The 27,112-nt window shown below is 35.2% G+C and overlaps 1 protein-coding gene across 1 annotated transcript in view; it reads right to left on the bottom strand.

The window, feature by feature from the left end:
• MYO16 (myosin XVI) overlaps positions 1 to 27,112 on the bottom strand; it is a 354,523-nt gene that overhangs the window by 74,773 nt on the left and 252,638 nt on the right. The window contains exons 22-27 of the mRNA XM_053971244.1: positions 19,530 to 19,682; positions 18,624 to 18,824; positions 10,038 to 10,113; positions 7,282 to 7,457; positions 2,541 to 2,621; positions 2,082 to 2,287 (exon numbers count right to left, since the gene is read on the bottom strand). Coding sequence (XP_053827219.1) covers positions 2,082 to 2,287; positions 2,541 to 2,621; positions 7,282 to 7,457; positions 10,038 to 10,113; positions 18,624 to 18,824; positions 19,530 to 19,682 — 893 coding nt within the window. The remainder of the gene's footprint in view (positions 1 to 2,081; positions 2,288 to 2,540; positions 2,622 to 7,281; positions 7,458 to 10,037; positions 10,114 to 18,623; positions 18,825 to 19,529; positions 19,683 to 27,112) is intronic.

Raw genomic sequence — 27,112 nt, 5'->3', positions numbered from 1 at the left:
CAGTCCATTGGCTGAAAAAGCATACAGCATTAAGAACTGACATTACTTTTGAAATGCAGTCTAATAATGTATTTTCTGCTTAAAAATTTCATGCATTCAGCCAATAAAAGAACAAATAGCCACATTCTTAAACTATTAATGGAATGAATTATCCAAATACACTGAATGTGAATATGAAGGTTAACTTGTCATGATGAGTAAAGTGAAAAACTCCACAAAGGAAGATAAGCTTTGGCCTGTGTGGCACAAATGACTACTGTAAAAAGCCTCACAATGCTGATGGTCTTTTTCAATAGTCCATGTTTCTATTTGCACACCAATCTAAAAATTCAGCAGTATTGAGAGACTGTATGCAGTCATTATTGCTAACCTCTGAGTAGGTTCAATATACAGTCACAGGGAATATTATAAAATGAACTTCATTTTTGGTGACACCATGCTAGCCCCATCACTGTTTAATTCATTTTATGTGTAACAATAAAATTATTATGACCTGATGTAAATATGTAAAAATAGCAGGGGCTCAGCTGCAAAAAACCTGCAAAGGTACTTTATTGTGGAGGAAAAGGGATAAAGATTAGAGAGTAACAAAATCAGAATACTTTAACAGCATAAGTGTTGCTGGCATCATATTGTTGGTGTTTTTTTGCTAGTCTTGTGTTACTCTTGTTACTGCAAATAAATATTTATTGTGAGACACCAGATGTCCTCTAGACTTTCATGTAAAAATTTGCCTTTGGGAGGTACCTGAAGGCGTGGATGAAAATGACTGAATTTACATTTTTAAAAAAACTTTTCAAAATTAAGAAAATATGCCAGACTTGTCCCTATACTGTTAAGAGTGCTGTTCTCTGGCACTGAAAATTACCTTTGTACACATGGTTGATTTCCTTTACCCTCCAAAAGAGAGCAGCAGCCTAGACATTGCCCACCAGGACTGATCCTAGGCTTGTGGTAACTCCCAGCCTGTATCTGGGAATTGCAGTGAAAGAGGCTGGGTGACAAGGAAGCAAATATCTGCCAGAAATCACAGTAAGGATCCAACAGTTGGAAAGGTTGTGGCACAGTGCTCATGCAATAGTACCTTGAAGGTCCAGTTCAGTTATATAGAAATGGCTGTACAGAGATTGCCCATGGAATTTCAGAACATGAAAGCTTTCCCAAATCTCCCATTATGTGCATCTTCTCCTCAACCAGCCTGCCCAGCTTGATTCACACTGGAGGATGAATATTTTGGTAGGGCACAGACAGTTTATTTATGAAAGAAATAGAATGTGTAAGCAGCTAATGCTGTTTTTCAGAAGTAAAATAAGCTAGATCATGACCGGCTGATATACATTAATCAAGGAGTAGAACATGCAGAGAGATGGAACTTCTCTTGAGTGCATGAGGCTGCTAAACAAATACTTCTTGGGTAAGACAATCCTCTTTCTTTCTTGAATCTTTTAAGAATTAAGTGACCCAAAATCCCAATACTGAACTAGGAATGGGGAACAAGAGTTTGCCTGCCGACAGAAGCTGACCTTTTTGTCTTTTCACATTAATTCAATATATCACTGATTTCTAGCAATAATAGAAATGGAGTTGTGGTATGAGCATTAGTACCTCATGACCAGGCATAAACAAATCCAGCCTATGAGATAAAAATAATAAACCCATGACACCTACACCTATAAAGCTGAAAAATTAGACTATTTCACCTTCTCCTTTTTAATTATCTGCGGACAATATGCAATATTTTATATATTTTAAATCATGCAAATGATATAAATTATAAAAAAGGGCTTTTTAATGAGGTCAAACTTTTAAAACTTAATTTTTCTGATTATCTTTATAAATATATTTCTACATATCAATATAAATTTTATAAATGCATCAATTTATAAATATATTCCTAAAGTTCATTATTTGTTCAATTAAAAAGTAACAGGCCAATACGCCTTTCAGGCAGACAAGATTTTCTTTGAAAAAAGTCTGAAAGTCTCATAAGCAAAACAACATTGCAAGCACTACCAGAGCATGACAAAAGGCTTTGTACTGTAGGTAAGAAAAAAGGCTTTATGAAATTTGAAAGAGTTTACCTTGACAAGAAGTCTGTGAAAGAGAGACGTATTGGATACCCATGTCGGATAATTTTGACCATGTCTAGAACACCAATATACTGCAGTTGAGCAGACACATAAAAATTATCAAAAGTATCTGGCAGCTTGGAGTTATTAGGTTTTATACAATGAACGGAATGTGGTGTGCAGTTCTGCAGCTTCCCAATAATATCTGCAAGTGATTTCTGGGGGAAAAACAAACAAACAAACAAACAAACAATTATCAATCATTCTTGTGCAGCTAAGACAATTGTTCAATACATATGCTCTTCCTAACTTTTTAACATCATTTTCTCAAAAGGGTTGACCAGATCATGCAAGTAGCTTTCTCAAACATAAGACTTTACTTTCTTCCATTGCAATTTGCAGAGGGTAATCCTGCCTTTTAAACATCTGGAGAGTCTTTTGCAAATTTCTGTCCATAAGATGTTCACTGACCCTGAGTTGTATTGCCACAGTGGTTGGGCCCCCTCGTTCCAGTCTCTGAAGAAATGAGGATGTTCCTTTCTTTTTCAGCAGCTGTGGAAGAGAAAAGCATACACACAATTTTAGCCTGGAGAAGAGGAGGCTTAGAGGTGACCTTATTGCTCTCTACAACTTCCTGAAGGGAGGTTGTAGACAGGTGGGGGTCGGTCTCTTCCACCAGGCAGCAACTGACAGAACAAGAGGACACAGTCTCAAGCTACGTCAGGGAAGGTACAGGTTGGATATTAGGAAAAAAATTTTCACTGAAAGAATAATAAAGTACTGGAATTGTCTTCCCAGGGAGGTGGTAGAATCACCATCTTTGGATGTGTTTAAAAAAAGACTGGACATGGCACTTGGTGCTATAGTCTAGTTGAGGTGTTAAGGCATAGGTTGGACTTGATGATCTTAGAGGTCTCTTCCAACCTCATTATTCTGTGATTCTGTGATTCTGTGATCTTAAGATGGGCAGTAGACCCTTATTGTCATTGTTGCAGTTGCCTAATGAAGGCACAAATTTGTGCAAACACAGTGCCATAGACAAGGATTGAGTTTCAGAAAGAAATAGGAAGTGGATAAATATCCTCAGGCATTTGCAGAGCCATGACTGGTGAGTAAGTTTTGATTTCAAAAGCAGCTACATACATTATGATGATAATACACCTTTTACAAATAACTGGGCAAATCAACACATTTCAGAACTTCATGGCAGAAGCAGGACTTGTGCAGTTAGTATCCCATAGAGTCTGGAAGTAGCACAATTCTGTAACTCTGTAAGAAGGTGCCTTATGCTTTTGACAGGTGTTAAGTCAGTAAATATAAGAGTACAGATCATTTTAAAAAATCTCAACAGCAAAACAACAACAGAAATATTTTTTAAAATTCTTCTCATTTCTTCTTGCACATGTGAGCACAGTTAAACTTCTCCTTTTTAGTACATTTTCACCAATTAGAGACATAAATTATTAACAACTTCCTATCTCATTAGAACCAATGTTACCCCATACATCAGAATTGGGAGGGGAAAATGAATTTATTTTTTGCTGCTCTACTTCCTATCTTTGAGACTGAAATGGCAATAATCATACTAAAAGTGGTCGCAGAATTTAGAATTTTTTAAACTTTCTACAGAAAGGCTGGCAAAATTATTGCATTCCAGGATTTGGCAAAGCTGTGAGATTTAAACCCCCTTATCAATGACAACCTTTTCACCTCTGACTCTCCATTGCCTTTCTTCAGTCCACTTATCCCATAAAAATCCCTTTCTATTGAGTCAGCATATTCTGGCTTACTCCTTTTTCCAGTTTTATCAAAAAAGCTTACATCTTCTCAGCTTGGCCCACTCAAGCCAAATGCCATTAAAAATATTGTAGTTCAAGCAATTTTCTACTCACCATGCTAAACTTTGGAGCTCTTTTTTATTTCACTTACTAGGATGCAATAAGGTTTTAAAGGCAAATTCACCCTTAACTTAAAAACCAAAAAGTAAAAGAGATCTGCTTGTTCCAGTTTTTCTCATAAAAAGAACAACTAGCATGCCAATGACACTTTTCAGTTAAAGTTTAAAATTTACTGAGGAATATAACCAAAATAGAATTTTCTCCACCTTACAGATAATGCCGTCACCCCTTCTTCTCAATATTTAAATCAATAGTTCAAGATTGTTTCCTGACTTAGTTGGAGAACTAGGAACAACACTTCAGATGCTAAGATTCCTGCCTGCTCTCCCATGTTACATATGACTTCGCATGGGAAAGAAAAAATTGTTTCATAATGAGACAGAGAAAACAAATGGAAAATGAAAAAAAGACAAAGACAAAAAATTAATTTAATTCAAACTCTCAAAACTTGGACATCTTTAATCTTCACCTATGGGCTAAGGAAAAAGGCTATATCACCCAAGCTGTACCTCTCTATTACCCTGTAATATACAGCTTTACATTGGAATATCTTGTACCTCTAATCTACAGAACCCCCCCCCACATATATGTATTTGAAATCTCTGTTAAGAAGCTAAAAGTCCTATCCTCCTAAAAAATATCTAAAGACTTTTCCTGTATAAACTCTGAAACCTACTAATTCCTCCAAAGTGTGGAGAAGACAACAGAGCCAAAATGTGCACCAGGAAAAGATTAGAGAAAAACAAGGGAGCAAGAGTTGATGTGAGCAAGAGCTGTAGTGTCAATGAAGATATCTCTTATTTGAAAAGGGCACATGATCTTCATAAGTCACAGAGACAGAGACTTGAGCTGGCATCCCCAAATTCCTATGACTCCTTTTGTGCTCCAAACTGCTGGCCAGCTAACAGATCTGTTCATGTCTGCCTTAGAATGGATGCATTGTTGTCTTGGATCCTACCATTATAGCATTAGTTCAAAGAGGTATCCTTACTTATGCCAGCATGCTGAGCATCAAGAGTCATTTATGGAAAGGTAAACAGATACATAGCCATAATTATAGACATTTATAGACATTTATAATTATATAACCTAGTATTTAGATAGGATTGAAGTGACAAGATGAAAGAGGAGGGGACTCACAACAAAATCCTATTTGACTTTAGCTTTCTCTAATTTGCTTCCCTGGATATGGTGGAGACTAGGTATCTGCCCATACACAGCACCATGTGTACCTTCCATTGCATGATTCCTACAGCCTCCAGTATGATGTATGCTGTGACTCAAACTTCAGATATAAAAGGAATGTCAGTCTCTGGTTGATAATTTTTGCTTTAATGTCCCTCCTTCTCTCCCTTCTCTATTCTATTTTTTTTCTTTCCTTTGTTGCAATTAACCTCTGAATACACTCCAATAAAAATACAGTGGTCATGATTTTCCAACTCATAATAATTTAAATGTTAAGCTGACAGGAAAAAGCCCCTTACATTGCATTTGCAATTACAGTAAGAAATAACAAACCCAACATTATTTCAGTCCACCACAGCAGATTTTCAAAGCTATATTGAAAAAGGGAAGGAATTATTTGGGACTGCACAGTTACAGATGTGGGCTTGATCCACAATAGAATTTAAGCACTTACCTACTTCCAGCTCCTGCATTGAGTGCCTATTCAAAAAAAAACAAGTGTTGCTTTTTGCCAATGGAACAGCTTAGAATCCTAAAGTTCTGCTCTAGTTCTGCAGGGCAGCACAGTACCTTGCTCAAATTAGGCCAACTTAGTATCAACAAAGTGTCCTAGCTCACCTGCACAGCTCTTCTCAAAGCCTGTGTTTGAGAAGCAAAGCCATCCTTGTCTCTGCAGACAGATGAAGGATGAAGCTCTTCCCACCTTCCAACTAATGTCTAAAGGTTTACATCATTCTCACTGAATCTGAAATTTCTGACTTCAAATATCACGCTTCCCAAAGGCATTGAATGTCTTCTGTCTCTCAAGAGAGTAACTACAGGTTAAAAGCTATTCTGGACATATCAAAAGCAGCATAATTTCAGAGATCCCAACTGTGCAGTGTATTGCCCTGGTTTGATTAGGCTTCTAACTCAGATATGCTTTTCACGCTTCCTCCCATGTATGGGACAAGGATCTTTTTCACATCCTTAGGAAGCTTCCTCTAGGAAGCTTCCACTACATTGGAAAGGCACCTGTAGGCACCTTGTAAGGCCTCAGCTGTTTGCTAAATATAGCCTTAAACCAACACCATTCACTTCAGCTTAAGTTTTTCCACTGAGATTACTGACAAGAACAGTAGTCAGGAATTATTCTGTTATCAGCAGGGGGACTATAAGGAAAGTCCCATTGCTAAAGCCTTCCACAATGACACGAGTGCAGGCTCCTTAATCCCATGACAGAATCAATTTTATGCAGCTCTAAACCAAAAATAGAGTTGTAAGATTCAAGAAGCCTGGTGAGGCAGCTGACGCAGAATTTCGTGTGAGAAGTGCGTGCTTCTTTTCTAGAAGGATAAATTCCAAAGCTCTGTCATGAATTAACTCACTAAATCACATTATTTCTTTTCAAGAGAGATGTTCCATGTGATATGAACAATTAATTTTCTGATTATCTTCAAAGTTTAATTAAGTTTCCTGTGCCTCTCTCGTTTTTGTTTTTGTTTATGGTTTGTGGTTGGTGTTTGTTTGGGTTTTTCTTTTAACTTTTTTGTCCGACTTAGTTAGCAGGAAAAGAGGTAAGTTCAGACATGAGGCATATTTGATTTGATTTAAAATTAACTGGGAAAATTTACTATAAGAGACCATTTAAAATAACAATGGCGACCAAAATTTACATTTTGATCTTCATACAAAACCACACAAAACTGTATTTATCAAACCAGAAATCTTCTCATGTTGACATAATAAGGACATTAAAATTTTATTTTTATACTTGCTATGTCTTAATTTGCTGAACTGTTCATCGTAAAGTCATTCAAGGAGACAAAAATTGGTAAGACTGCATTCACTGCTAATAAGCCCTAGAACCAGGCAATCCTGGAATGATTCAGGTTTGAAGGACCTCATCATCTTGTTTGACCTTCTGCTCCAAGAGTCCAAGAAAGAGATTTCTGAACCAGAATTATTCGTGTTCATAAATTAGAACCTTTTCTCACTTTTGGTGCTTTAGTGCTGATACTAAGTACTAAATTATTTTAATAGCATAATGACTACAGAGAATGAAGCAGAGAACAAGATGATTTCAGAAATGACAAAATAAGAGAAAAATCTTCAAGGAGCCAAGAGCAGAAAGAATTCTGAATTCTTACCTTGCTAAGTTCAATATACTTCTTTGCTTCTCCACTTGCACAAGTTACAGATGTTTTTTTACTGAGCAAAGCTGCTTTACACCCTTTGATTTTAAGGGAATGATATGGAGGAACAAGTGATCCAGTTTGTGTCAGTTTGGACTGGAACAATTGATTGATGACCACATTTTCACTAGCTGGAAATAAAAAAAAGAAAGAAATGCATGAAGATAAAATATAAGTTAGAAAATTATATATATTGTATTTGTCAGTAAAAAGACACAGGGTAGGAGAGAATGAAACAAGTACACCTAAAACAAATAGAAAAATTAAAAAATGAGCATTATCAAAATTACCAAATAAAATTCAATATCTGAAAATCGCAACACTATTTTTAACATATTCAGATCCTGTGCTGAACAAATAGAGGGCATAAACCAAAACCCTTCAGACCAATGTGTCTAAACTTAATTACTTATGGGATTATCACCTCTGAATTTTGTTCCATTACATATTCCCTATTTATCCATCTATTAAAGCAATGTACAAGATGAGTTCTGCACAATTTTCTAATATGTAGTATTTAGAAACAATTGAGGCACTTGACAAAAAATAAATTATAGACACTCATTGCACTAAAGAATTATATATTCACAAAACATGAGAAGGGATTGTAAAAAAAGGCAAGACGAAGAACAGAACTGTAGAAAATCTGGTTTCTCTACATCAAGACCACACTTAAAAACATTTACAGATAAAAGACAGTGACATACATATATGTTATTACTTGTACATATACTTCCAGGAGGTGCTTTTAAACAAAAAAAAATCTGAATTTTAAGACAGATAGTATACTTTATCCTAATTTCAGTCTAATGATCCTTTATGAATTTATGGTCATAGGGTTTTTAAGATGAACATGATAATTACATGTGGCTTGTACTGCCACAGCACCAATAAGTGTAAGAACTCATGTGATACATCCTTAACCATGCTGAATTCCTATGAATTTTTTTTTTAAGAACTAGAAAACTGGCATTATGATCACATACATCATACAAATAAACAAAAAACCCAGAAAGATGAACGGGATAAGCATCATAAATAATAGCTTAGCAGGTAAAAATCTTCAGTTTGCTCTTTAATAAATGTTTACAGGCTTCTTGCTATAAATGCCATAGATTTTTTTCCCTTTTTCTGTGAAGATTGCTGTTCCTTACTTAACCGGAACATTAAAATTATGAGGAAGATATGGAAGCAGATAACTGAAATTATTTCAGCACAATCAGTAGGCATCAATACACATATGTTTAAACGATAATAAGTAAGATTAGGCCAGGCATAGAAGTTATGTCTTTTGAATTAAAACAGATACATCTGATGTCAATAATATCTTCTGATAATTTTCAGCACGTATGTTCTACATTCCTACACATATATACAAATTACTTTAATGTTATTATAGTTAAAAGTTTTGATTGAGGAAACAAAATTCAATGAAAATCAAAGGATGCATGCACTTAAGTTATACATTACACAACTTATGGAACTGACTCTGAAGGAAATATGTCACTGACAATCAACAGGTTTTAAGCCTAAATCACTTAAAAAAGAAGGCACTTAATCCTTAAAGGACTTACATGTTTGTAAATATTCTGCTCACAGAATTTATTATTATTATTATTATTATTATTATTATTATTATTATTATTATTACTCCTCAGTTGTATATATATTCACCTTCATCATATTAAACTCTTTATATCAAATCTCATCCTCCATTCTTGCCTTTTAACAGTTGCATAGCTGATTGCACAAAACAGCAATGAAAATGCAGAAGTGACTAATGAGAGAATGGAAGAATGCTCTCTAGCATCGAATGTACTGGAAGTTGTCATACCTTCTCTTTGGTAGATTATTATGTATATTCCAAGAAGTGAGAACTGTAATATCTCTGAAACCATAATCAATATGCTTATATTCAAGATAAATTCTGTCATTTCTTTCTTCATTTGGAATGTACACTTTTTGCTTCTAAAATGCATCAATTATTTTACTAGAGTGCTTGGCTAATTTTACAGTAAAATTACTAATAATATATTAGGTGAAAAACACTACAGTGGTTGGAGAGATGACAAATGACACCTCAGGGCGACACTGGCATTTCCCTGAGGAAAATGTTTTTTTTTTTCCTCTCCAGAAAGGGAAAATGATACAGGTTTTCATTAATCCAATTATGAATCATTAATTAATATTAATTAATTAATTGGTTGCATTATTATTATTAGGGATAATTATGCAATATGCACACTGAAAGGCATTTAATTTTGCATTTCAATGGACATTTATATCTATTCACTGAAAAACATAAGAACGCCCACCAGTTACTGCTTTTAGAAAGGTACTCAAGCAGTGGAGTACATCCCACAGCTGCCTCTATGATTTTGGGAGCCCCATTTCCCTCTCCTATTTTCTGAGTTTTATTTTTGCTGTAGTTCAGACTCATTGTCTTCTGTAAGTCATTCTCACCCATCATATTACACCTTCTTTACATCATATTACATCACATGATAAAGATGCTGTATCTTCATGAATCTAAAAGCTTTTAAAATAGAGCAAATTTCAAACAATACTGTATGTAAATACTTCATAAAGATGAGGGTGATTTTACTGGAAATAAAATATATATAAATGTCTCTTAAAACTAAAATTAAAATTAAAATCAAGTCATAATATCTTGGTTTCTAGCAACAGTAACCACAAAAGCATTTACTTACTTTTCATTACAAATATGAGGTTTTGTGAAAGGGAATCTTTATTTTTTTCTATTGCACCAGCAATTTCATATGTAACCTATAATAAAATATTATGACATCATTAGTAATGACAAATGCATATTTTAAAAATCTTACAGCAGTAGAAATGAAACTATGTTTTTTTCCACTGAACAGTTAAAGGTTGGCATCAGGTATTTTTGGCATTTTCTAAGTGACTACAATGCTGACCAGAACTGGTTGTTGAACATTATGTGCCTCTGCAACTATACAGAAATTTCAATGGACTGATTTTAAAACATTTCCACAATACAAGGCTTTGAATCAAGTATGCATTGTAAAGCAAGAGACACTGACCTAAACAATGCTTTCCCTGTAGGATGAGCAAGCCACTCCCAGCTCACAGATCTCCTTGTCAATGACACTAACCCCACTAATCATGACAAATCAATGTGAGTCCAAACTCACACTCAGGACAAGTTCCAACCATTGATGTATCCTTTGGAGGTAAGTTCTGTCAATAGATTGTACACAAATCCCATTTACATTTCTAACAACTACGTCCATAAGAATTGTGGGTCACCTCAGTTGCCTGATGTTGTGATTTCAATAATAGATAGCTGTATTGTCCCTGCATCTGTCATCTGACTGCAGATAAATTCTAACACAAGTGGTAGACACACTAAAAATTGAGCAAAATCTGAGTTCTAGCCAGAGGTGTTGAGGGTACATCCAAACTTAAGAAATACAACCAAATGTCTCTTTTAATACTGAGCCTATCCCTGAAGACATTGTATACAAAAGGAGCACTAAGACAAGGAGCACTTTTGGTTTTTTTAAACTTTGTATGGGGGTGGATGAAAAACAACTAGCTTATTTACAGACTTTATATGTACAAAGCTCTGGCTTACATAGTAGTAGAACCCAAAGGGAATTTTTAAGTCAAAAAGAAAGAAAAATATAGATTTCAGTACTTGCATGATTAGGTAGGTATTAATGGGAACTTAGAATACAGTTCAGTTTTATTTACCTTGGGACCATGTTTCTATCTAAAGCCTTCTTTAATTTTTTGTATTGGATCTATATCCTAAACCCCTTAGGTATTTGGGGAAATTTTATCCTTGTACATTTAATAAAGCCATAAATATATAATTAAGATTAATAACACTAATCAGTGCATTAATTTTCCATGGGGTCACTTGACAATTATGCAAAGCTATCTTGCTCACAAAAGAAATTATGTGATTAGGAAGTGTATAATCTGATAGAGTGAGTAATTGTCAAATGATGCAATTACTATGGCATCTGACATGAACAAGGTATAACAAGAGAATTATGGTTCTTTTCCATGACAGATTCAATGTTATGTATTTTCTAATTGCATTTCCTAAGAACATACAACACAGTTAGCAAACTATTAGAGTTCTTTAAATATACTATTAAATGCTTTAGTGTACTCAACATAAATGTTGTGTCATCTTGGTCCATAAAAGGTAATTAACAGAACTTATATGACAAATCCATAATGCCAGATCCTAATTGAGTGTCTTGGGCTTTCACTAAATTAGAAGAAGAGAATTAGTATTGGTGGGGAGAGTAGGTAAGTACAGCAGTGGGAGATACTATATCATGATTAACTGCCTAGATTAAAACGGGGAGAAGTTTCAGTATTGATGCTGGGATAATACATCACAAACTTCTGGAACTATATTCATAAGATATATTTCATATAATAAAATAGATAAAAGTTAGGGGGATTCCCTTTTATGAAGAAATTGTTAACACTCTAAACAATTTTCCCATAGACTTGGTAAATTAATTCACTGCCTAAAGACATGAAAACTGACTCAGTGAAATGACACTCTAGGGTTCCATAGTCATTGCCAGTCCCACAAAATAGAAAAAGAAATAAGTCCTCTTCCAGCTGCCAATTTTGTTGATTTACTCTTGCTCTCATCAGAGATGGCAAACTACATGCCACCTAAAGCACATATATTTCCCTCAGTTTTCTTTCATTATGTTTGTAAAATAAACCTGGTCCAAACTCTGCATTGGCTGGCACTCAAGCACAGTGGATAGTTATTCTGGGGAGACAAAAAGCAAGCAAATATTGTATGCTTTAGACAGGAAATGTGCACTTACTTCGATAATGGGTCCAGTATTATAAAACATACTCCTTATTGTCACTTGTATTTATCACAGTTTGCTTTATCTTGCTTTATATGATGACTTTTTAGGGTAGACAGTATGCAAACCTATATGTCTATGTTAGCCAAAGGAAACAAGACCTTTATATAGTATCTGAATAGCTGAAATATTTTTATGAAAAAAAAAATACTGTTTCACACTACATTTTATTTCATTATAAGAGAATAAAACAAAATTGAGTTGGATTTGCTTTCCTTTTAAATTTAAGTTCGTAAATGAAGAGAGCTTAACGTAAGTCATAATGGGTATGGCCAAATATTCATCTAGTCTTGAATATTTCAGGAAAACTATTGAGTCAGTCACCAGTCCTCTTCTCAGCTTTCAGGGCTCTGCCCATGAAGGCACTCTTGTCCTGCAGGCTGTATCTCACCTTTGTGTTTAGTATTTCTTGACTCGCATTTCCTCCTCAAATCTCTGTTTCCAGATCTCATTAACATTTCCAGTATCTTTTAAGACTCTGTGTCAAGGAGTTCCACTAATTACTACGTTTGAGGAAAAAAAACCACCCTAAGTTTATTTGTTTTGAACCTGTTTTCTGCTCGTATAAGTTAGCATAGCTGATTTTAATACCATAAGAACTACTAGATACAAGCAAGAGCTAAAACACTCAGAAAACAGGAGAGTCACTCAATATGCACAGAGCTGACTTTGGGAACTGCGTATTCCTCTTATCTTTTTACATATTCATGTCTCTTTGCTTCATTAATTATCTTCATGCCAGAAAACTGCATATATTTTCTTCTGACCTAAAGTATCCTATCTCATAACATCTCACTTGCTTAAGGGATTTTCTCCAAGTTTATTTGGTACCCCAATATACTTTATCAATAGGACCACCTTTACACATAGTTTTCATCAAGTCCTTAAAATCCTCTTTTTTTTTTTGGTAAATAATTTTCATATCTTGTGATAGGCCAAAAAAGCTCATGGTTAATGGCAGATTTGGCAGAAATGCTAAAGCAAGCTAGGGAAATGCCACCTGGAATATGAAGAACAATTTGGCTGCATTCCCAGTTAAAAATGAAAATTTTATTATTCTAATAGCAAAATGTAACTGAGAAACTCAGTCTTGCCTGTGTTGTAAATTTTAGGAAATAAGAAAATAATTAGTTCATGTAGCAAAGGAGAAATTTTTGAGAACATGTCCAAAGACAATTTGGTGCACAGAGAGACACTTGTAGTTGCTAATTTTCTGCCAGTACTTGAATGTGAGTGATATGCTTGCATGTGCCATTTTTTAAGTATCACTGGGTTTATCAACCTCCCAAAACAAATTTTTCTAAGCAATGAGTGAGCTAAATAACTTTATAGTCTGTCAATCTTATTCTAACACTGTGATAGAATAGCATTTTGAAAGTAGGAAGTATTTAGAAACAAAATAGACGGGTGGGGGAAAGTGTTTTACCATTTTCTCCAGTAAGTGAAAATACCAAATCAAGACTACTTAAAGAAATAAAGAGAGAGAGAAAGGGAGAAAAAGCAAGACTGTCTTGCCTATGTGAAAACCAGAATGTCAAGTAGCCCTTATGTGCCTTGGTACAGTTTAGATTAGATTGATTTGATTGTTGTGTCTGGGGATTCAGCCTGGGGGAAAAATAGTGAAAATGAAAGCATCCTTATTGATTAATCCACCTCCTTCTGTCTTTAGATTTAGAGATTCAGTTTCAGAGTCTGCCTGGGATATACAAAACATTTGAGAGAAGACTGCCTTGGTGAAGGTGAGCTGACAGCTGAGAGATATTTTTGATATGCAGGTAGCTGAGCAATGAGAGACATTGATCTGCACTTAAAGGAACATTACATGCACTAGTTTACAGAGCAAAGAACTTGATCTTTAGGTCTGGTCAGTTTATTACAGTACAGAAAGTCAAAACAGTGGCAAGGCAAACAGCAACAAGGGGCTTATTTAGTTTGCAAATTCAAGTTTAATTTAAACAGCAGAAAGCTTAAATTATGATAATGTACTATTCAGATCACATGAACAATGAGGCAGATACCATTATGTTAAATATGGCTATTAGATAAAGCTGTGTCACTTGGCACAGTGCTAAGACAATATATTTCTGATTTACTTAGTGATATCTTAATTCTTCCACAAAATTTAAAAAAAAAATACAGAACTTTGAGTCCTTGAGAAAGTTCAGTGATGGAAATGTTATTCTTCAAAAATCATGGCTATTGATATGTCCAACAATTCAAAGATATAATTAATGTAAAGCTCTTCCTTAAGTGAGAGCCCACAATGCAAATATTAATGTTGTCATTAAATGAACCTAGACATTCAGTATTACAGATTCTTAGGATAGTTTCAGCTGGTGGTCAGATGTACCCATAAAACGCTTTGCCACCTGAAGGCAAACTTGCAAGGTGCTGCATGTACCTCTTCCCCATAGACAATCTCTGGATACCCACAATCTCAGGATACCCACAGCCTGATACCCATATCAGGCCTCAGAAAAAAAGCAATACCCTAGATGAGCAGAAATTTTCTGGAAGAAATCAGACTGCCAGTATTCAGAGAGATGTGTTAAACAGCACATATAAAGCCTTTCACTAGGATTATTTTTTTTTTAGTCATAAACCCCCTAAATCATTCTCTTCTACCTCCAGCCTGAACAAAACAGATAAGCTTTTTGTCTTACAGCACCCAGATACCAAGACATTAAACATCTCTTTAAAAAGACTCATAATGTGTCAAGGCATTGTAGGATTCTGTTCAGCTGTAAAATTAAAACTAGAAGATAAAGTAAAATACTTGATATAATAAAGTACTGATGCTCACAGTGGCCTTTGCTAAGCATGTGTCCATGTGTGTTCATAAGCAATATATCATATTGCCCATGCAGAAGAAGACAGATTTAATCTTGTTCAGGAATAATACCAAAATTCAAAAGAAATGAAGTAAAATTAATTTTCTCTCTTCCACTGGATCATTCTGTCACATTTGTGTAAAACCATATTCATTCTCAGATTCCACCAAAATACCTGACCCCCATGTTGATTTCTTCCATATGCAGAAGTTAATTTGTACATATTGTTCCTCTTTCTTCCCTCCAAAACAGACAAGAAAATAAGAAAAAATCCAAGGTTTCTCAGAATGATATCATACATGCAGACTTCCTTGAAGTATTAATTCAGCCAGAAATTAATTATGGATTCCAAATTATTTAGATTTCTTTTCCTCCTTACATGTTACTTTGAGCCTCCTGTGCATTCTTTGTCTCAATTCAACATTGTGCTTTCTTTCTTTTAACTCTGACCCATTCTATCTTCTCTTTTTCTCTCAGTACTGCTTTTTCTGGGATAGTTTAAGGCTTGGATCAATAATACAGCATAATTAGGCTTAGGAAAAGTTGCTGAGCAAGAAACTTAAGGAAATGCACAATACTTCCCAATTCATGACATATTCAATTAAAAAGACTTGATACTGGAAGATAATATAATTTCTCTACCTGTATCCTGACACAAAATTTCACCAAGTATGAACATATTAGAGGTCTTTAAAACTGCATGGACACATCTGTGTAATCAGCTGTAATTGTCTCAGAATATAAAACTGAATATATCACTTTTGTTCACAAAAAGTTGTCTGTCAATCTCAGTTAAATATACAAAAGTCGGTCTTTTGAGTAAAGAAGTATTTTTAATAACTGCATTTTCCAGTTTAACTGCACTTCTGACTTGCTAAAATAGCTACTGCAAGTGTCTGAGTAAAGAAATGAACCTAATTAATTCTGGACTTTGACCAGCATACACTACTTATGAAAAGAGGCACAAATTACAAGGGTCATAAGTGGTTCTTACCAAGGGCCAACACAGAATATTACCTTTTTTTTTTTTTTTTTTTTTTGGTGACTCAGAGTAGCTCTTTAACGCTGGCTGTAAAATACATTGCAGTTACAACTGTTACCTAGAGAAATCAGGATGTCTGCCTTCACACAGAGCCTGCTGCATTCAGTGTGATTTCCTCCTCAACTGCCAGCCCAGTTACCTGGGCATAAATGATTAACGCTAGAAATGAAGACTTTCATGTTTCATTACCTGTCACAATTTACTGTTAATTCTTGCTCTACCCTCTGGGTCTGATTCATCTTGCAGTTATACTCATGTAAATACAGAGAAGCTTTACCAAGTTAAAGGAGTAAAAATCAGTGAAAAATGTGGTGAGAATAAAATTAAGATCCCTTGTTTTAAATTTGGAGATTTCTGAACGCAAAAATCAAGGGTAAGATTGCTTTATACTTCACTTATGTTAGGCCCATTTAATGGATATCAAACTATAAAAAAGGGTCTCAAAACCTGCCAAACAATATTGATACTTTATATATGAAATTCTTATTTTTGAGTGCCAATAAATTCTGATGTACTTAAAAGCCTTATCCTTTAACAATTTTAATAAAGCATATATCACCAATGACTTCTACAAAAAGTTACTGAATGTAGTAATAGCGCAATATAAAGAACAGCATCAGCAGTTTTAAAATCTGAGTTTTTCATATTCAGGTTCTCAACATATGAAGATATCGTAGTCTCAGAATAAACTCAATTTGTATCATTTAGTACAGTCACACTATCACCAAAGTTTTATATAAATACATATCATGAAACACTGGCGATTTCAGTCTATGACACCTAGTTAACAGTCTCACAAGATACCAAAAATGCAAGTGTCTTTAAGGATTTAGCTCCATTACTATTAAAGCAAACAGAGTTAAGCAGCTGCGAGAGAACTTTTCTGTTTTGGCAGGGCTAAGCATTTTACTATTGTAAGGATACAAAGAACAACCTGACTGGAATAGTTCCTTGGCCAATGTAAATCAAAGGATCTCCACTGACTTCAAAAGAATGTGTGGATTTACATTTCTTCAAGAGCTGTCTGTTTGTTCATGCTTTTAGATTAAATGTCATTACTATTATTAGGAAAAGGTCAAACCAAGTGTCTATGTTATAAAACAAAAATAATCTAAACAACCATGCAAGATTAAAACACATCTTACTGAAAAGTGTCCTCTTTACCACTCACAGTTTAACTTTCAGAATGTGAAATACTGGTCTTTATAAATCTTCTGAATACTTCTTCAGGGAATAAGACAAAAATTTCTTCAATTTTGAAGAAATTTGCTTATTATTCTGGTTGTGATTTTAATGTAGATGACTTGCTGCTGCTGCCATGTCAAGTTTCAAGTGCTGCCATAAGAGCTTTTTGAGCTCTTATGATAAAATTGTATAAGCAGAATGGCATTAAAAATACTTATGTAACTAGAATAAAAAAGTTTATAAATTAAAGTAGACATCTGAAGTTCATGGTCAGTTCTTTATTCCATCACTTGAAGTCCTAGTAAGTTTCACAAAATCTTGGTTGTACTGTTATCTAACCACTGCGTGCCCACATTCCTACTGACAAGTCCCAGTAGTGGAGGTATTCAAACCACTTAACTTTGGAAAATAGTTTTCTTCTAAGTAGAAGGCTTTGTGGTGGAAGAAGAACCTACAGGGAGTTATTCAGAGTATTTGGGTTAGGAACTTAAGCAGTACTCAAATAGTCCTTTCCCTAATGACCACATTTCTATCACTGGGTAGGAACAAATTTGCTGGCATCAAAACACAACTCCAGACTTCCATCAGCAAATGAGGAGCCACAAAATAGATCTATCTCTATTTTTAACACTTTCAGATTATTAAAAAAAAAAAAACACAACAAAAAAACTATCCCTTTAAACACATATCTAACTTGCTTGCTTTGAGTTGTACTTGATTGTGGGGACAATTTGAAAATGAAGTATTGGGAAAAAAAAGGGTAAGATGTCTATTTAAAAGAACTGATTACACTATTCCTGTGAACACTGCAGGCAGAAGAATAAAAAAATATTAATCTAATTTTACAGTCATCCTGGAAGACATTTAGCATATTCTGGGGTTTTTGTAGAAGAAAAAATTATGACTAGTAATAGAAACAGTGGGGTTTTTGGTTTTGATTTTTTTACCAGATTCATACTGGTAACCCAGGTATCTACATATACAGCAGAGGAGCTACAGGGAACCTGTACTGTTCCAGAACCACATCTATATTCAAAGTGAAGCCAACTAGAATGGCATTAAACTTCTATGCTGAGGGGTCTGAATCACAGCTTTCTACATTAAATGCTTACAAGGAAGACAAAATTTAGGAGCAAGAACTAGGTAGCCCATATCCTGCATGTTGTGATGTAAGCTACACATTTTATACACTAGATATGGCATTGAGATTCTAAGTTGTCCTCTGAGAATTTAGCACTTGACAGTGAAAACCTATTTATAGCCAGGAGTTTGAGAAGCCATGTAAAATTTTGTTTTGTTTAATTTTTTCATTAACTGCATGTAAATGACATTCAAACAACTTACCCTCCCAGCATAATGCATAACAGTGAAGGTGGAGCCCAGATCCTTTGGGGCAAGGTTACCGTTTCCATCTTTTGTGGAGGAATAGACTGTATTTGTATCTGATGTATCCAGGTAAGACTGAATGCGTTTAGAAAGGCTCTGTTCCACTGACCAAATAGATTGACTTTCTTCATCCAGCATTGACAAAAAGCCTGATGGTTTCTGAAATGAAAAATAGATTTTTCTCATTTTATAAAGGAGAAATTGAATTTTGGTTGTTCTTTGTAGAGTAACACAGCTTGTAATTTATTGAACAGAAACATATATCACCTCAAAAAACAGGAAAAGTAAAAAAGATTAAAATATTTTGGTAAGTGTTCAAGGCTGGTCCTTCTATAGGAAATGTAGGGAACAGTTTTTCTGTTGCCAAAAATAGTCACTATTAACAATCTGTTAGAAATTGGGAATACAGAATTTTCTGTCTGCACAATTCATTGTGAATTCCACATAAGAGTTATCAAATATCAGTATTATCAAAAAAAATATTTAATATTCTTCTGCATTTTATATTCGAGAAGGTTATACAAACACAATGATTTTGTTACTTGCTTCTTAGAAGTTGTCCAAAAACCAGCTTCAGGCACTAAAGAAGCTGCCAGGCTCAGAACAGAGCCTCGTCAGCCCTATGGCAGCAGTCGCTGTGCCACGACACACGGAGGCTACCTGTGAATCAGTACAGGCTGCATCCTCCTCAGCCCTTCCTCAGTTCTGTTACTAAGTTCTGTGAGCCACTGCGATGTGGCCTCTTTGACCCGTAACCTTGTCTGAAGATTCATAAATTGAAAAATACAAGCAAAAGTTTGTATTAGCCTAACATGCACAGATTATGTATAAATATACATTGTGTAAAATGGATCTGGAAACTACCTGAAAGAAAAAATCCAAGACTGCAGTATGGTTACCAGGAGAATACATTGTTTCCATGGCAACTCCCTCTTGTACACATTCTGCTTGCTCTTGTAGGAAAAGCACTTCATTGATGTACTGGTGTATCTTCTCATTGGTCATGTTGACACACAGCTATTGTAAAATGAAGAAAAAATATATATTAGATGTTTACTGGATCATTAATCAATGTAGGTTTTACTGCATGTCTAATACTGAATTTGAAGAAATCTCAATCCACAATATGGTATCTCTTGGTAGACCACAAATTTAGGAAGACCCTAGGGAAATTTAGATTTTAACAACCATTAAAGTTAAATTGGGAATACACAATTTTCTGTCTGCACAATTCATTGTGAATTCCACATAAGAGTCATCAAATATCAGTATTATCAAATACTGGAAATTTACACTGATTCCATTGAATGAAGAAGGGTAATTCTACATATCTATTGGTATATTTAATATTCTTCTGCATTTTATATTTGGGAAGGTTATACAAAGACAATGTGCTTTTAGGAAAAAAAACAAAACAAAACAAAACAAAACAACACCAAAACAAAAAAAACTACATATTTGTTTAAGATCCTGACTCTGTAGTTAGCTCAGTGCTAAAAAAGACAAAACCCTGTTTCCACATACAATGCCACTGAAGTCTAAAGCAGTCCCCGAAGAGCTCATTGTATTTTACCAAAACCTATAAAACACCTTGTTATATGCTGCTTTCCATTTTATACATATTCTAAGGGAAGGTTGGGAAGAAAATGGTGTTCTATAGAAAAGTTCGACCTTTGGGGAGATAAATAGTGTAGGAACTTGTAAAATATTTTCTTTGATTGCCTTATAGGATGTACAACTAAATAGATTCACAGAAATCTAATTTTCAAATAAAAGCAAGTATCAGTTTATTAGTGTGCTTTTATATTTTATTCAAAGCCCACCTGCTAAAATAAGTAAATATTTAATAACCTTGTGGAATAAATGTTTTAACTGGTTTTTTGACATTAAAGTGGAAATTTTAGTTAAAAATTTGAAAACCTCCCCCAATGCTACATAAACTAGGACTAAGAAATTAAGAAAACAGAAACTCCTAAAAGGGTGTAAGAACACTTCATATGAGGAATGATACAAGGAATGCCTGCATGCATTTGCTTTTCAGTCTAAACTAGTCACATATTTGTGTTGTCCAGCCATTAACTATATCTTCCATGAATAAAGGGTGTAAAGCACTTCTACAGCAAGACAGATTAAAAGGTATGAATTATTTCGATCAGTCCTAACATGATTTAACATCTAGATGAGGGAAAAGAACCCAAGTAATGTGTAAGAGTTGCCTGAATTTTCCATTAACACATCCTCTTAGCATAGCCAACTTGTACTTGCTATACAATAAAATAGACTAGTGTGAAAAACAGCAAGAAGAAATGAGACAAAGCTCATTTTACAACCAAATGTCTATTAACTGTCTTTACTAATGCATGACAATGCAGACAAAAGACAGCCTCAAATAAAAGCAATATTTCTTTAAAGTGGGATTTATAAACATTCAGATTGCTATCTTATTAACAATAGAAGTATACAACTGACTTGCAGTATCTTCTTATTTTATGGAAAAGACAGCTTTTTTAACTCTGTGGCAGGAAAACTGTGCTTTACTGATCACTTCTGGAATTCTAATTACAAATTTTTTCCAGAAGCTTGTTAACATCATTTTATAAAGCAGACAAGCTTACACTTTGCAGAATATGGTAAAGCCTTAAAATGATGCATGCTGTATACATCTTTATTTGCAGATGACTTATTTAGAGAACCAGGTCATTCAACTTTACAAAGGTGTATTCTACAATAAGAAAAGCTGTTAAAATCCCTATAAAGTCAAGCTTACTTTTTATCATGAGCCAATCTCTTAAAATGCATTTTAAAAAGTGTTTCAAAGCCTGACTGTACAGCAAAATTTTTGAACTACACAATTTGAGACAAAGGAAAGATTGTCTTTGACACGTCTTACAAAGATCTGATAAAAAGCATTGGTTTTAAGTAGCAAAATAAAAGGAATAGTAATTTGTTAAAACATTCATAGATGATAAAGAAAAAACCAAATTCCAAATTTTTAAATTCTACCAACCAGTGTATTATGGCATACACTGAGGTGCTTCTTAGCAACATAAGCAACATTGTCACCGACTGGCAGACTTGCCACAATGACACTAAGGTACTGCAGACCAGGGCAGAAAGCAGCTCAAGCACTTGTACAAACTGCAAACTGCCCCAAGCTCTGCTCTGTTCTCTCCAGAGCAGTGGCTGAGAGACAGCTCTGCAGAACGAGAACCAGGAGACCAGCCAGGGGCTGCTGGAAAGCAATACATTCTCATCGGTTCTTTCTCCATTTCAATGTTTTATACAACCTGCTGGGAAAAGGTAATGAAATGAATGTTTCAAATTAAAAGCTTGGCACAGGTTGATATAATAGTTAAAGCAGATGGAATGTAGGAATGGGATGAATATGAACTAAACTAGCTTTGCAAATCCTAATTATTTTTCTTCAAGTCTTCTAAGTATTACATAAATAATTATATACTTTCTGTCCAAAGATTTGAAAATGTGATAGAATCACATTTATTAAACATGTATTTAATATGTAAATTAGACTGAAATATAACAGTAATTAAAAAAAAAAAAAAAAAAAACCAAAATCAAAAACAAATCACTCAAATAGATTTTTACCTAAAACAAATATTTGGAGAACTTTATGAACTATATTTTCTTTAACTAGCAGCATTACTAGACATTACCTATGGTACTTCTTGTCATTAAATATTGTTAAACTGCTCTTGATACGCATCTCATGGACTCCATATTATGTCTTCTAAGTAGTTATCTTTCTACCAGTCTTTTTTACATTAACTCACTATCACCTCTCAGTGAAAAGAAATGCACCATATATTTGTCTGTCTTCTCTAAGAAGTCCTTTCAGAATATTTATTAGAAGAAAAAAAAAATTGTTCAAGTATTAAAAAAAAAAAAAAAAACAAAACAAAACCAAAAACCTAAATAAAAATCCCATAACTTGCAACACCACTTAAATTTTAGATTTTGGAAAATAATACAGTAGCATTTAGTAAAAGCAGTAAGTATTCTCACATTAGACAGCATTAGCTTGATCTCTCTTCTTTCATCACATTTGAACAGTTAATACCGCTAAATACACTTCAAATTAAAATTTAGGTAATACCAAAATTGTACTGTGCTCTGAAGAGAGAAAAGCACCCATGACTAATGAAATTTTCCTGCTCTTCACTCTATTCATTTTCAGTCTCTTACGCCTATTTGAAAAAGGCATTGCCAAAGAAGGAAATCTGTGGAAAGCAAACTTGGTGACTGTCAATCAGTGAGGGAAAGATGGATGCAAAGACCCTTTGGAAAGCTCATTTACATCCTTCGGTCATGCAGAAGGATTAACCCTCCCAAGGAATGTGTATTCAGAGCATGGAGTAAAGCTAACAGCTGTCATTTCAACACATCTATCAGGCCCTAATTTATGGGTTGAGATGATGAAGTAACAATGTCAAATTTAACCTGCAGGGAAGTGCTCTAGCATTCCTCAAAAATTTAATTTCTAAGATAATGAAACACAGAATCATCTTTTTTCTGAGGCTGGATTCAGAAAATATTTTTAAACCTAAGCTTGACACTTATTTTTTAGAAGTGTCTTGAATCGTGCTCCCCTTTATATCTGCTACCCAAACATTTCAACATCCTTTTCTTTATGTATAGTACCCATCAGAATATTTCTAAGGAATTTATAACAAAACCAGAACCATTATATTTTTTCCTTTGCCTTTTAGGGCTAATAGGATCTAACACAGATTTCTTTTTCCCCATGCAGCTCCAACACAAATTCAGACATAGTCCTACCTCTGTCAGAAGATCTTTAATTCACTGGGACTCTGTGTCATCTCTAGGATCAGTTGCCATTAGCTGCTTTATGTTCCTCAAATAATGTAAAAAAGAGCCTGGAGCTGTATTAAAACTTTGCTACAAGTAGCTGTCATCTGAGAAGCCTTCCACAAAGGAGGGTCTGAAATGCCCCTCAAAAAAGGGACAATTTCAATACAAAGTGGAATACTCCCCCACCGACTTTTTGTAGACATGAAAGTATTAAACAACCAAGCTAACAAAAAACCATGGTAACAACAATCTTTCCCTGAAAGAGTTTGGAATTGTTCTGAAACTGAAACAGTTCTAAATTATTTTTCCACTCATAATGCTGGCCAGAAACTAAGTACCATGGGATAAAAAAGGGTGCTACTGTGGAAAAGTAAGTATATATATCAATTAAATGTTGTTGTGGAGAATTTCACCGATCAATCACAAACTGAATTGAGCTGGGAATCTCAGTTTGAGACAAACTATTTTATTTTTGGCTACAAAATGTCTACTGTAAAAAATAACACTGGAGAGGCAATAGTGCCCTGCATAAACAAAAGAAATGTGTGCACCGGGAAGAAGACCAAAGAGTCTAAGAGGGAAGAAGGAGGAGCACACCCTGCCAAAAGCCATGAAGAGCGTAAGATCCTCAGGAACTGGACCGAGGAAGAAAGTAAAACACAGGATCACCAGGCCCCTGAGGGAAGGAATAGGCTTTTACAGCCCTGCTCAGCTTTTCCTGGGGACCCCATCCACTTGCTGATGAGCCCAGTCCCAGGAGATGCCATGGCAGTGCCAGCTTCCAGCTCTTTCTCCAACTGTCTGTGACAGGGTCCCAGCCCCATCTGGCTGCTTGCAGGTCGGGGCTGCTGACAGGCACTGTTACCAGCCCTGGCTCTGTCCACCATGCTCCAGGGATGCTGCCCAGCAGGGAGGGCATGGCCATCCTCTGGCTTCTCCTATTGCCTGGCTCCCTGGTGCCAAGGATCACTTGGACCTTGCTGCTCCACAACGAGATTGTTAAAACCTTTCTGTGTATGGAGGCTAGCAAAACTCTGACTTAAAAATACCACGTCACAGCTCCTTGTTAAAAACTGAATTAATGTAGTAAGCACTTTCCATCATCCTATAGGGAATAAGGAATACTCCAGCACTGGGAACTGCAGTGGAAGGTTCTGCATTAAGTCCCTACATAGTAATAGAGCTCAGTGTGCACCAGCAGCTGCTTATTCCAAAGAGGCACATAGCAACCTCCATCTATGCTCTGCATAGGCAAAACCAAAGAAGGTTGATTTCTTCTGCATAAAACAAAATCTTTAAATGCTCTTTCAGACTGTCCAAATGTAAAAACCCGTGTGTGACCTCCCGTCTACTATCACTGAGGCAACAATGACTGTAGAAAAGTTACATTGTGTAATTTTTGTCTATTCATATCCATCCACCTTCGAAGTAGACAACATGACCTTACATTTAGACAGCTAGAAGCAATCTAATGGCTGAGACAATGCAATTTAATGTAAAATAATCTGTTAAGGTAGTTTTGGCTAGGAAATGCTATGTGACAAAAATGTAGTGTCAGCAGAGTTAACCATAGAAATAACAGGCTGAGAAGTTAAAATCAACCACACCTAATAATAAACAAAGGTGAAAATTCCAACACAGCTGGGTTCTATGAACTCTTCTGCTTCACCATAGTGACTGAAGTAGAATCCTGACTGGGGCAGGCCATGCTCTCTGCTCTCAGACCCAGCTGGCTCCTGCTGCAGGAGATGTGCTGCACAGAGCTGCCATGGAAGCTGTGCCTCTCCCAGAGCTATCCTGCATCACACAGATAATGTGCATGTACTTTAATGGGTTTGGAGTTGAATGGGAGTCAAGAGACACTTGACTGCTCCAGTGACCTAGAGCACTAATTTAGATAAATTCCTTATATTTCCTATAAAAAGAATAATACATAGATACATTCTACCGCAAAACTTGAGAAGCCTACAGATATAAAATACCATGCAAAAACTAAACACATAATTTAGCAAGAGCTAAATACTTTCTTCAGTTTCTCCTTTGAATTCTGTATCAGACAGAAAAGACTACTAGCATTGTCCATTTAACTTTACTGCATTATTGTTCTTTATGATGAATCTACAACTACAGACTTCCATTCTGTAGAAAGGCCTGACTTTCTGCAGGGGGAAGAAAAGCTACTCTTTCTCCTCTAATGTTTGGTTCTTCTTCTATAATACAGTTTTCTTAGATACAGCTGGGGGAAATTGGTACAGGCAACTATCCATCCTACTTATTGCATCTTCTATTCATTGGTCATGAGTTTGCGGTCAAAAATATACTATCATAAGTATGAAGGTTGTAGCATTCCTTGACTGTACTGTTTGGAGTCATGCTGTGAAGGACCCATGAATAAGATCTCACCTAGTTTTAAGTTCTACTAGAAGAGAAGCAGACATCTTCTAGCTTTAGAGGGGTGCAGAATAAACTGTAAACAAATAGAGTCCCTCTCAAACAGGGAAGCCTGAGAAAACATTAAATTAACACTGGAAACTGCTGTTGGTATTTTTGGTAGAGCACTCATATTTCCTGAAATGACCACAAAATGAAGGCCATTTCCCTACAGAATAGGAAGGAGAAATTGTGCTCACTTCTGACCATGATCCAGTGTGGTTGTATACAAAGCTCTTCTGGCACAGCAGGTATGCAGCTGCTCCAGGAAAATGCTGTTCCCAAGCTAATGATCACTGCTAGGAAGTGATTGTAAATTGTTATTAGGGTGAGCTAAAAGTGTACTGTAGTCATTTACCATAGCTCAGCTGATGAGCAGTAAAAGCAGTAAGTCACTGAGTCCTGGTGATTGAGAAGCTTTCAGTCTTTATTGAGCAATGACTCCTTCAGATTGTGCCTTCTAGAAAGTGTTCCCTGCCTTTCAGCTTTTAAATTTCATACCAAAAATCAAAACTCCCCTCACTATTGCTTATTCCACACACTTATTTACTTTTATTTTAGAATTTTATGTCCCATTTTTGATCTTACATCACACATGTTCTATACAATAAAGTCTTACCAACACTCACCCAGTACAAGGGAAACAATTAATAACATTTTTTAACTTCTAATGCCTTCTTGTTTACAATGGCCTATAAAAGTCTTCTCTCTACAAGCTGTCATACACATAGTTTTGCCTGCAGAATTTATCAGATTCTTGGTGTAGGCATAATTCATCTTACTTTTCTAGTCCTTTGACAGTTGTCCTCCTTTGCATTGCTCATGAGTTGTTCCTAGACCAATTCTTCGTTTGACTTTGATATTTCAATACTCTAATGCCTTGTCATTCCAAAACATACACCGGAGTAAACAAATTATTCTACCCAGTTTATCCATCTCAGTTTGCTGGAACCATCTTCAAGCACAGTTTATTAAAACTGACATGTGATTTACTATCTTATTACTCTCCTAATTATGATATCAAACTGTCTACCTACCAGCCTGATATAAAGATTCCCACAGCTACTTTGAATGTCCCCAGTTTTGGGCAATCAGGAGGTTTTAATTTTTATTGAAAACAATCATAATTTTTTTCCAAGAAACCAGGAAAATAGATATCACAAAGAATGCCTTATCATACACTAATT

This window comes from Vidua macroura, chromosome 2 (assembly GCF_024509145.1).
Source record: "Vidua macroura isolate BioBank_ID:100142 chromosome 2, ASM2450914v1, whole genome shotgun sequence".
In the NCBI taxonomy this organism is placed as follows: domain Eukaryota; kingdom Metazoa; phylum Chordata; class Aves; order Passeriformes; family Viduidae; genus Vidua; species Vidua macroura.
This window is presented reverse-complemented; position numbering and strand designations above follow the sequence as displayed.